A 12662-nucleotide genomic window follows, 5' to 3' on the forward strand; every position below is an offset into this window, starting at 1 on the left:
GTCCTCCGGCCATCCTGGCCGCCGCCGCCTTCTCCTTGCTCCCTCTCGGGGCGGGGTGACTGTCAATATTTGTGGTTCTCAGTGGCTGGACATCGGTCTGCTTTTTCCCTCTTAGCATCAGACGTTGGCAGGAAGCTGCATCTGCCTGTTGATGTTGTCTTTTATGTTCTGGGCCTCCCCCAAGAGCCCTACCATTTTGAGAGGAAAGTTTGCGCAGAGCCTAACCTGCGCAGTGAGCAGTGGAGGGCCGGAGCACCCCCTCCTGTCCTGCAGGGATCGCCCACCTTCAGGGGCTCTGGGACCCCCACTCTGGAGCGTCTGCCTGGACACCACTGCTCCGGATCATGTGGTCCTGGACCAGAACACCCTCAGCCTTTACGGTCATGTCCAGGATGGGGTGCGGCTGTCTCTTTGCAGTTTCTGGTTAATTCAGCGCTGGTTTTAATTCCACTGGATAAATTCAGTGCTTCCTCTGCTCTGGTGGTCTCGAGCCACAGGAATAAACTGAGGCTGTTATATCACAAAATTTTAACAAGAGACACCCTGAAATACATGTGCCCAGAAATACACGTCATCACTTTTCAGCTTGTACACATCCCGAGTCTTTAGTCCTTAAAATAACCCCAGGAGGTCACAGGGCAGTTCTTGGCCCTGCTTCCCAGATGAGGGTGAGGCCTCGCCCGCAGTCACCCTACCAGCCCTCAGCAGAACCAGTGGTTGGATGGCTCTCCAGTCCCAAAGGCTGGCTACTTTCTCTCTGCTGGCTTCCAGAGCTGCCCAGGTCCTGTTCCCCTGCCCGTCCCGGGCACCTGGCATTTGCAGCCTGTGGGGCGAGGCCCAGAGCAGTTTGGGTTCCTTTCTGGCTCTTGCAGCCTCTGTTTTGCAGCCACTTCCTGTGGCTGAGACGTGTTTATTTAATGGTGGGCTTGCCCATCAGAGTTAGTCTGTAAGAGTAACAGTCCTGTGTCTGTGACCCCTTTGACACATAGAATGTCCCAGGGGCGAATGTGCTTGTGTGAAAACCAGCCTTAGAGGTTTGGAAACTTACAGTTTTGTATCTGTGCGTGTCCTCTTCCTATGGATCCACAGCCTGGTGTTGCCAGAAAGGACATCTTCCTGCTGGGAGAGGGCCATTCAGCCACCCTTTGAGGCTGAACTTGTCTCTTTCTAAGGCTGGTCATGCCTTTGGTCAGAATCCCTCCAGTTCAGTGAAAATGTGTTCTCTGCATCCATGCAGGTGTGCCAGCATTCAGGTGTCTTGATGACAAGAATGGGGGTGTAACGCTTAGCAAAATACCTAGCTCGGGGCTGGTGCCTGGTGGACAAGAGCTGTTCCTGAGGGAGGCTCAGTGCCCTGTGCTTTGGGGGCCTGCCCAGGCTGGGGGTTCCTTCTCGTAGGCAGCAGGAGTCCTTGGGGTCTTAGGGTGGCGGCCCCAGGATGCTGGTGTCCTGGTAAAGCAGACTCGTGATAGACAGGTGGGACACAGCGCCTGTCCTGCAGCCCGCTCCCCGGGGGCCGGCAGACCGTCTGGCCTTCACACTGCACCCTTGACTTTTTTATTTTTAGTCGTAAATAATGCGTTTAATTATTTAGCTTCTTATAGTACTCACATAACAGAAACTGACAAATTCGTGTTGTTTAGTCACCCAGTCGCGTCCGACTCTCCTGTAACCCCGTGGACTATAGCCCGCCAGTCTTCCCTGTCCACAGGATTGCCCAGGCGAGAATAGCGAAGTTGCCGTGCCTCCTCGACTTGTAAATGTCAAATGCGCACTCAGAAGACAATCCTACTAAAGATGTTGTTTTGTTTTTCTTTCCTGACATGTGTCTCCTTCCCCCTTCTATGCTTGAAAGACGAACTGTCTGTCACATTTTCTCAAAGTTCTCTCCTTACTAACCTTGGCAAGGTAAACGCCACCTGCATGCCGGCCTCCGTTCCTTCCACACCTCTCTGCATCGTGGCATCTCAGCCCTCGGGGCGTCACGGTCTGCGTGGAGACTGGTCATTGTGAAGTCTGTGACTCATTCACCCAGGCCCCGGAGCATGTGTGTTTTTAAAGGGCAGCCCCCATGCCTCTGTGTCCAGAGCCCCAGGCACCCAGAGCGCATGACGTGGCCTGTGGTCTTCAGTGTCCTCATCGCATTGCCATCATTCGTGGGTGCCACAGCCTCGGGCGTGTGATGTCCCAGCGCGGGTGGGAGCTGGACCTCCATCCTGACCCCACAGGTTGACCGAGTCCTCCCTGCTTATGAGCCTCGCGGGCCTTGCTGGAGACACCCGGCTCACAGGGGCAATCTGATGCACTTGTGGGCGGCAGGTCGGTGGCCTGGGCCCTGAGTCCGGCTGAAAGCGGGCTCAGGTGGGACCCCAGCTTCCGTGCCGCCAGCCCTGCAATGGGCCTCTCTTTCGGAGATTCTTGGTTCTGGCGGGAGGGGAGTGGGCTGTGATGATGCTTGTGTTTCTGTCCTCCTGGGTTCCACTTCCCCTGCCGCCTCTCTAAGACAGTCTAGGAGGAGAACACTTTTAGAAATTGTGTTTCCCTTTTCTCCAGGGCAGGTTAAGGAGGGTGGGTTAGGAGCCCACAGCTGTGCGGGCAGGGCATGCAGTGTGGACATCAGCTCTCTCCCCCAGACGATGGAAAACGATTTTTTCAGGGGCCTTGGTACTGGCCGGCTCCTTCGGGGCAGGGCTTGTGGGCAGGATTGCTCTAATGAGAACAGGATGAGAGCTTCACCCTCACGGGTCTTCTCTGCCCAGCTCCTTGCCTGAGTTCCGGCATCCCAGCCGTATCCCGGGTCCCCAGGGCTGTGGTACAGCTCTGCTTAGGCCAGGCTGAGAGGAGGGTCCTAGTGCTTGTCCAGGTTTAACCACCCCCCCCCACCGCCCCTGCCTGGTAGCGAGGCCAGCACGGGTGCCCTGGGTGGGGACAAGCCCAGCTGTGGACTCTAAAGAGGCAGGAGCTGGAGGGGCCCCAGGTGCTGGCACCCAGTGCCCCTGGGAGCGGCTCGGACCCCAGGAGCTGCGCGCCCTCCCCGCCTCCTCCGGGTGCGTTATCAGGGCCCTTCCTGGACCCTCTCCCCATGGGACCCCAGGCTCGGCCACCACCACGTTCCTGGGCCGCACTGTCCTTGGCAATGCTGCTCCTCCAGGCTGTTGGGGAGAGGGGGCCCGCGTGTCAGTTGCAAACTTCATCTTTGCTTGCGAAGCCTAGTCAACAGGCATGGTAACCGGCTTCCCCCTCTTCTCTCCCGAGAGCAGAACATGAAAGGCTCCCCGGGCAGCGTGGACGCCTCCAGGATGCACTGACCGCCCCGCTCCCCACACCCGGCTCCCGCCCTTCCGTCTGCCCACGGCCAGCGATCCGAGGACGTCTCGCAGAGTGGAGCGGGGCAGAGGGCAGCATGGAGGAGGGGCTGCTGCTCCAGGGGGACCGGGCCCCCGCCTGCCCCTGCTCCCCCAGCCTTCAGGCCACTCACCCCATGGACCCCAAGTGGCTCGGGAAGGACTATGCACAGAGGAGGCAGGACGGGGTGCCTCCCTGTGGGCTTGTTCATCTCGTTCTGTACCTGCCCCACTGGGGGTGATGCTGGTCCTCGCCTCCTAACCTTAAGGGGGGCCAGGCTCTCAGCCGCTGAGGGTCAAGGGAATGAAAACTTCCAAGAGGCTCCTTGGCCTGGACGTTGCCTCCTGCAGGGAAGCTCACGGCTTGAGCTGGGTGGGGCTCACCCAGGAGAGCCGGTCCTGCAGCTGAAGAGAGGAGCCCCGCGCTGGACCCGCTGGTCAGCCAGGCAGCAGCCCCTCTGCATGTCGCCTACCCTTCCCAGTCTGTCCTGCCTCTGAGGAGGGCGTGGGACAGTCTGGCAGGAGGAAACACATTGCTGAAACAGCCCCGGGGGCCTCGCCTCCCAGCGCAAGTTCCTCCCTCGGCTCCCATGCCTGCTGGCTCTTGCACTTTCTTAACGGCAGAGACTGTGACCTGAAACATCTCACCTTTGGCAACTGAAGATGCTCGGGGTTTGTGCCCTTGGGGCTGGAGCTGTGGAAGGTTGTGGGAGCCAGGCGTGCCTCTGGGGAGGTGAGGGGATACCCCCACCCCTAAATGGCTGGGCAGGGAGCATTGGGATTGTTGCTAGACTGACTCTGGGCGACAGCATGCGGAACAATGACCTGGCCCCCTCCTTCGGGACGTTCATCCCCTCCTGTGCTTCCTGGGTGCGGCCCAAGCCAGGCCTCACTCGTGGCCATGTCCTCCGGGGGGCTGGCCACAGGATGCGGAGCAGTGCCCTGCGTGTGTGCGGAGACCCGCTGCCCCGGGCAGGTCCGGAGGAGAGGACATCCTCGTCCTCCTTCACGGCACCTGTGGCATTTCTAGTGGGGGGCGGTCAGAGCAGGCTGTGGGCACGTGGTTCTGAACACCTCTAGTTTCTGCCTGCTGGTCTTCCCCTGGGGCCTCTGGGCACTCAAGGGGGTCGAGGCCCAGGAGAAGCGGTGTGAACTTAGGAAGATCTTGTCCAGTGACCCTTTTCAGAATCTTGAGAAGCCGGTGCCAAAGGTCACCTTCTCTTCCTGCCTTTCCCGCTCCTTCCCCCTCTTAGCTTGTGAAGTAGTCACGGGGGTGGGGGGCCGGTTAGACAGCTGGAGCCTGGAGTAGGGAGAGGAGCTGTTTTCATTTGTATTTTTTGTTTGAGAGGAGCTTTTAGAAGAAAAATGCATGTTTCTCTGATTGGGACTCAGTGGGGAGCAGGGACAGGATTCAGAGGCCCTGCAATCAGGTGTGTGGGTTTCACATCAAACTGTTCAAACCTTCCCATCCCTGGCCATCTTCCCAAGAGGATGTCTGTCTACGTGCCTGTGCAGCGCTTGTGTTACTCTCCCTCTTTGCTGCTGCCTTGTCGTCGCGTGTGCTGTGTGCGTGTGTCTGAGTGTGTGTCTGTGCGCGTGTTGAGATGAGGGGCCTGCTGTCCTCCTGAGAACGGCTCTTACGTCCACCTTCTGGCTCCTCCTCTGGTGTTTGGAGCGGACCCTGAATTTCAACTCTTGACGGCTTATCTGAATGCTTACCCTGGCCTCTGACTGCCCGAAATCACTGCATTTACATAGGAGGCCTGACCTGACCGGGACCTTGGTTTGCAGGGGCCTTGATGTGGAGAGAGAACCTCAGTGTGGGGGGAAGGTGGGGGACAGGCAGAGAGCAGAGGCTGGGGGTCCCGGGCCAGAGACCGGACTTCCTGGGAGGGAGGGGCGGGCAGAGGCTGTGTCTGAGCCGCAGTCGCAGGGCTTCTGCCTCGCTGACCGCTGGCTCTCACTCCCCTCCCCCAGAAGCTTCTGGGACCAATATTTTTAACTTCGCTTATTCGTTTTGGGGTGGGCTTGCCCCTCCCCTTCTTCTTTCCTGAGACTGTGGGCAAAGCTCTTCATTTGGGGGTGGGGAAGAAAGACTGTTTGAACCACGCCAATGACGTTTTCGTTTCTAATACTTGAAATTTATTTTTTTATTATTTTGATAGCAGATGTGCTATTTATTTATTTAATATGCATAAGGGATCCTGACAGTGGAAAGCTGTATAGATTGGGTTTTGTTGGTTGTGGGCTTGGGGGCCTTTTACGTGTGACTTCTGACTTCTCTGTGTTCTCTGTAAATTTGTCTGAATTAATTACCTGGCACGAAGCTGTGCCAGCTTTCAAACGGAAAGCCTGTCGGAAATTTGTATATTTTGCAGTTGCCAGAACAATAAAATACCTGGTTGAAATACACAGGTGAAGCACCCCTTGGTCCTTTTTTGGGGGAGGGACAGGGAGACTCTTTAATGACACTGGGGGTCACTCCACCAAGTTTCTGCCACTCAGCCCCATCACCTTCCTTTAACCAGGACGTGCAGGGACTTCCCTGGTGGCCAGTGGTTGAGTGGGATTCCATGCTGCCACAGCTGGGGGCACTGGCTAAAGCCCTGATCCGGGGAACCGAGATCCCACGTGCCTTTTGGCCAAAAAGTCCCCTAGGACTTCAAATTCACCTGCAGCAGATAAAGTCATTCCATCAAACAGCTGCAGTGCAGATCCTTATCCTGCATGCCCTGGGTAGGGGAGGCTGTTTCTGTCCTCCTGCTTTGCAGATGAAGAATCTGAGTCTCAGCAAAGGTCAGTCACATCCCCCAAGGCTGCATAATGGGCGAATTTCAGGGATTCAAATCCAAGTGCCTGGGACTCTAAGGTTTGTGTGTTTAACCATCATAAAATTTACCCCCTGCATGTTCTTGGTCTCGCCAGGGTAATGGAGTTAACAGTGGAGCCTGTGAGAGGTCAAGTCAAGCTGCTCGCCTGCGGGGCTGGGAGTCAGGGGCTATCCTCCAGCCGGCTCCCTTTGGGGCCTGGCTGGTGGTCAACGCGGTCAGGTCTTCAGGGGGAGAATATGGGAGCCCTGGTTTGGATTCCTGAACTCCCTAGGTAAAGTCAGATTCCACCTTTCTTAAGTCCTTCTGAGAAACTGACTAGCGCTTTTAAGAGACCGCAGATTGCACCGAGTCATAGAGATGGGGTGTGGAGTCAGGGCGAGGGTGGGCCTGTCTAGGAAGCATTGCTGCAGCAAAGTGACCTCTGAGCAAACAGCCGGTGGCGTGCATCTCGAGGGCAGGGCTGTGCCTTCGTCCACACCAGGTGTTCCCACCTGCGGACCGGGCAGGGGGAGGGGCCTCCAGGCAGACTGATACTTATCTCACTTCGCCCTCGGCTAACTTTCTACTTTTCCCACCAGCTTGGTGGAGACGCTCATAACTTGGAATCGCTTAAATAAGCTGTGGCGGGAGAATCGGCCAACTATTTCGGATGAAAATGCTAATCAAATCATAGAATTGCACCGTCTAAGTGTTTTACAAAAATTCAATTTTATTAACAAAGGAGAAGAAAATGTCGGTGAATAACTTTGGTTGGACAGAGACCAAGCTTAAAAACAATAACAAACTACAAAGGAAATACTGAGATTCCATCTGATGAATGTTTTAAGTCCAAGGTCATAAAAAACCTTGAACATGAGCAAAAGCAAAACTACAGGCGAGTGGATATTTGCAACGAATTAGACAACCCCCAATTTTTCTAAAATGTAAATTGGAAACACATCCAGAGCAGTAAGAAAAAACATGACAACTCTTCTAGATCCTTGGACAAAGGCTTGTAGTTAATCCTTACTGTGAACCTTGGCAATCTTAAAGACAGGACGTCTGAAGTTTGTTATGGTTAGGTTCTAATGGTTGTTTCATCAACTTGAGTTGGAACTCACTTTTTAAAAAAAATTTGGCTATAGCAGATCTTCGTTGCAGCGTGCAGGCTCTTAGTTGTAGCATGTGGAATCTAGTTCCCTGACCAGGGATTGAACCTGGGTCCCCTGCATTGGGAGCATGGAGTCTTAGACACTGGACTGCCAGGGAAGTCTCTGGAGCTCACATTTTTGACGCAGTGTGAGCAGTTTGGGTCGAGGCTTCAGCCAGTGCTTTGATGGCTTAGGTGTGTGCTGTTGTGCTCAATTGTATCTGACTCTGCCATCCCATGGACTGTAGCCCACCAGGCTCCTCTGTCCATGGGATTCTCCAGGCAACAATACTGGAATGGGTTGCCATTTCCTCCTCCAGGGGATCTTCCCCACCCAGGGATCGAACCCGGGTCTCTTGTGACTCCTGCATTGGCAGGTGGGTTCTTTACCACTAGCGCCACATGGGCAGCCCCAGTGGCCTTGATATGAAGCCCCAGTAATCTTGATATGAAGGCAGTGGCTTCAACCTACAGGTTCTGACGTACACCTAAGCTCATGATAAAGAGGACTTGCGTAAAAATAACAGAAGCATGGAGAGTAAGAGATACAAACTCTCATGTATAAAATAAATAAGCTACAAGGATTTATTATTGTACAACACAGGGAATATAGCCATTATTTTATAATAATTAATATCTGCGTAGTCTCTCGGTCATGTCTGACTCTTTGCGACCCCATAGACTGTAGCCCTCCAGGCTCCTCTGTCCATGGAGATTCTCCAGGCAAGAATACTGGAGTGGGTTGCCATGCCCTCCTCCAGGGGATCTTCCCGACCCAGGGATCGAACCCAGGGATCGAACCCAGGTCTCCCACGTTGCAGGCAGATTCTTTACTGTCTGAGCCACCAGGGAAGCCCAAGAATACTGGAGTGGGTAGCCCATCCTACCCCTTCTCCAGGGGATCTTTCTTGCCCAGGAATCTAACCGGTGTCTCCTGCAGTGCAGGAGAAAGATGGTCTTAGGCTCACCTCTGTCCCATGATGACGTCTATGTGTGGACCTGGACAAGTTAGTTCCTGTTTTTTAACTTGTTCCCCACCCATAAAATGGGGAGACTCATACCATGTTTTTGTAAGATACGTTATCAGTTTACTAACTTCTCGTACAAAAGAGAATGCACAATTTACACAGCCAATACAAGATGAAATTCGATTTCTGTTGTGTTTCCCTAGTGGCTCACTTGGTAAAGAATCTGCCTGCAATGGAGGAGACCTGGGCTCAATCCCCGGGTGGGGAAGATCCCCTGGAAGGGAGCATGGCAACCCATTCCAGTATTCTTGCCTGTGAACTCTCATGGACAGAGGGGCCTGGCGGGCTGGAGTCCATGGCATCACAAAGAGTCAGGCATGACTTAGCTACTAAACCACCACCCAAATGTAGACCAAAAATCTCCTTAGAAGTAAAGCAATACTCTCATGAGTTTCCAGGCTTTTTGTGAGGACTAAATCTGATAAATGAAGCACCCTTGATGATTCTTGGCACACAGTGAGCACTGAAATGGCCATTATTAATCTACTAATGTGTCACCAACTTGATGGACATGAGTTTGGGTGAACTTTGGGAGTTGGTGATAGAGAGGGAAGCCCGGCGTGCTGCAATTCATGGGGTCGCAAAGAGTCGGACACGACTGAGCAACTGAACTGAACAGAATGTGTGCCAGGTTCTTTGAAAGCAAAGTCCAGGCTGTTATCCTGGCTTTACAGGTGCAGCTCCGAGACTGGGGGATCTCAACGAGGTTGCTTGGCTCTGCCCAGCCAGAACTGGGGATCAGCCCCAGGGTACAGGACGCCAGATCACCCAGCCTAGGAGCCACACCGAGGAGCCAGACCCTGCTGCATGAATCATGGGCCACAGGAATGGGAGTCAGTCACATGTTAGTTAGCAAATGGGCTTCTGTGTCCCTGGGGCTGTGGAGAGGTCTGTCTGCTTCCAAAAATGCCTAAAGGGAGGGAGGCTCCAGAGGGAAGGGATGTATGTATATGTATAGCTCTTTCACTTTGTAAGTACAGCAGAAACCAACACAACATTGTAAAGCAATTATACTCCAATGAAAGAAAGAAAATAGAATTTCTTTAAGGGGTCCTGATTTAGGACATCCAGTCTCTTAAGAGTCTGTGTTTTTCCCTCCCCACCTCTTTTAAACTGGGCCTCAAGCCCAATCTGTTGGGGTACCCCATCCTTGGGGTAGAGGAAGGCTTTCCCAGGAGCTCCCCTACATAGGTTAGGGTTAGGTTTTAGGCAAATAGTTTTCCAAATCCATGACTTCCACATTCACCCTTTCCAAGGCAGTTTGAGAAGTTTGCTTACATTCTCAAATAGCCTTTGTCTACTTTGCAGACAAAGCAGAGAAAGGCCACTTCCCTCTCCCATCCCAGAAGCACTCGCTGCAAGGAATGCTCCCGGCATGGAAACACCTGCAGGGCGCCCAAGGAGAGAAGCCTCCTCTAATGGTTGACTCGGGCACTGAGACTCAGCTACTCTTGGAATGTCCTGAATTTAGAACCGTGAACACAACATAAGCTAGTGCAACAGCTCTCCAGGTTTCTGGTCTTAAGGGGCTTTTAGAGATTTCCCTGGAGCCTAGTGGTTAAGGTTCTGTCCTCCAGGGCGGGGGTGTGGGTTTCATCTCTGGCTCCTCCATGCCTGGCAGCCAAATAAACCAAAACATAAAACAGAAACAATATTGTAACAGATTCAGTAAAGATTTCTTAAATGGTCAACATAAAAAAAAAGAATCTTAAAAAATAGAGTGGAAAAAGACTCCTTTACACTTATAAAATCATTAAAGATTTTATGTAGGTTATATCTATCATATTTAGTGTATTTGAAATGAAAACTACAAAATTCAAAACCTATTAACATGTGTTAGTAATTTATTTAAAAATAACAAACTCATTCACCTGTTATAACTAACCTATATTTTATGCAAAATAACTAATTTTTCAAAATAGAGAATATTTAGGTAGGAGAATGGCATTTGTATTTTTTAGAAAGGTTGTTAACTGCAGATCCTCATATTTGATTCGATATTCAGTCTATTGTAATGTGTTGCGTGGGCTGATATATGGGAAGAAAATCTAGCCTCACACAGAAATGTAGATGAAAATGGATGGAGAACGTTAATAGCCTTTTCAAATAATTGTGAGATTCCTTTTTGTCCCAGACTGGACAAATTATAGTTAGTTGCAGTGCTGAATCTCAGACTACCTCACTGAACTTCTAGTACTTTGTTACATTAAAATTCATTGGTTGATCTTATTTTTGGGTTGGTTTTTCACCCACATGTGATTATGTAACATCCAACATTGGCCATTTGGAAAATATTAACTCACTAAGTTATGGACATCTTCCAATATTGACACATTCCATAGCACAATATTTTAAAAATCACATTGATTAATCTCCCTCTGATCTCATCAAAAAGTTCTCAGGAAAAGAAAAGAAATTCCCTGGTGGTCCAGTGGTTAAGACTCCACCTTCCAATGCAGGAGATGAAGGTTCAATCCCTGACGCGGGTTCAGTCCTTGGGTAGGGAACTGAGACCCCCCACAGGCCGTGGGGCAGCTAAACGTGAGCTCCACAATTAGAGAGCCCATGTCCTGCAAATAAGACCTGGCACAGCCACATAAATAAATTTTTTAAAAGAAAATTCTCAAAGTATTGGAAAGCAATGAGCCTTATGGTGATGGATTCTAATTTTCTACAAAGCCAGTTTTTACTTGAAAACTCAAAATGGTCAACAAATACTGTCAGTTGTTTTCCTTAAAGTGATAATCTCCCTCATTCATGTTTGAGAAAATATCTAAGTATTACCATTTAAGGCTTTTTAAAGGGAAATCTGATAATTCCTGAGCATAAGTCCTTTCCGTGGCCACCCATTCATTTCCCACAAAAAGGGACAGGACATTAGCATGGCAGGCAGAGCCCCCAAGCCAGGGACCCTTCTGCAGAACTCTACCCTTCTGCTTCAGGTTACTTCTTACCCTTCTGTCTTTTATTAACCAAATTGTTTTCCACTTGATTAGTCACAGATCACCTGACTGCCATTCCGATCACAAGATATTTTATCAGAAACTGCAGTGGTGGACAATGGATAAAACGGCTCCCACCCAACTCTGCATTTCCCTCAGAACTGCAACTATTGTTTAAAAAAGTTTTAATTGAAGTATAGTTGATTTTCAGTATTGTGTTAATACCTGGTGTACAGTAAAGGGATTCATATATATATTCAATATATGTATTTCCATATATTTATATATATATTTCTTTTATATATTACTTTTCATATGCTTTTCATTACTATTATGGTTTATTACAAGGTATTGAATACAGTCCCCTGTGCTACACAGTAGGACCTTGCTGTTGATCTATTTTACATACAATAATCTGTGTCTGTTAATCCCTAATTCCTAACGTATCCCTCCCTCACCCCTTCCCCTTTGGTAACCATGAGTTTGTTGTCCATGTCTGGGAATCTGTTTCTATTTTGTAAATAACTTCATTTGTTATCATGTTTTAGATTCTACATGTAGGTGATGTCATGTGATGTTTGTCTTTCTCTATCTCACTTATTTCACTTAGTATCCTCTAGGTCCATCCATGTTGCTGCAAATGGCATTATCTCATTCTTTCTTATGGCTGAGTAACATTCCAAATCATGGTTTGCTCTAGACATATGCCCAGGAGTGGGATTGCAGGATCATATGGTGGCTCTTTTTTTAGTGTTTGCTGCTTGTGGATTTTTTGATGATGGCTATTTCGACTGATGTGACCTGGTCGGTCAGTCAGTTCAGTCCCTCAGTCGTGTCCGACTCTTTGCGACCCCATGAATCACAGCACGCCAGGCCTCCCTGTCCATCAATCACCAACTCCCGGAGTTCACTCAGACTCACGTCATGGAGTCAGTGATGCCATCCAGCCATCTCATCCTCTGTCATCCCCTTCTACTCCTGCCCCCAATCCCTCCCAGCATCAGGGTCTTTTCCAATGAGACAACTCTTCGCATGAGGTGGCCAAAGTACTGGAGCTTCAGCTTTAGCATCATTCTTTCCAAAGAAATCCCAGGGCTGATCTCCTTCAGAATGGACTGGTTGGATCTCCTTGCAGTCCAAGGGACTCTCAAGAGTCTTCTCCAACACCACAGTTCAAAAACATCAATTCTTCGGTGCTCAGCCTTCTTCACAGTCCAACTCTCACATCCATACATGACCACAGGAAAAACCATAGCCTTGACTAGACGGACCTTTGTTGGCAAAGTAATGTCTCTGCTTTTGAATATGCTATCTAGGTTGGTCATAACTTTCCTTCCAAGGAGTAAACGTCTTTGAATTTCAAGGCTGCAGTCACCATCTGCAGTGAT

General features: G+C 50.6%; 1 protein-coding gene across 4 annotated transcripts in view; it reads left to right on the forward strand.

Moving 5' to 3' along the window:
- The window catches only part of PFKFB3 (6-phosphofructo-2-kinase/fructose-2,6-biphosphatase 3), an 84655-nt gene extending 78899 nt beyond the window's left edge, over positions 1-5756 (forward strand). For all 4 annotated transcript variants that reach the window (XM_069547162.1, XM_069547164.1, XM_069547165.1 and 1 more), the window contains one exon: positions 3261-5756. In XM_069547162.1, the coding sequence (XP_069403263.1) occupies positions 3261-3308 (48 nt within the window). In that variant the 3' untranslated portion in view covers positions 3309-5756. The remainder of the gene's footprint in view (positions 1-3260) is intronic.
- Positions 5757-12662: the final 6906 nt, after the last annotated feature.

Source organism: Ovis canadensis, chromosome 13 (genome assembly GCF_042477335.2).
Source record: "Ovis canadensis isolate MfBH-ARS-UI-01 breed Bighorn chromosome 13, ARS-UI_OviCan_v2, whole genome shotgun sequence".
NCBI lineage: Eukaryota > Metazoa > Chordata > Mammalia > Artiodactyla > Bovidae > Ovis > Ovis canadensis.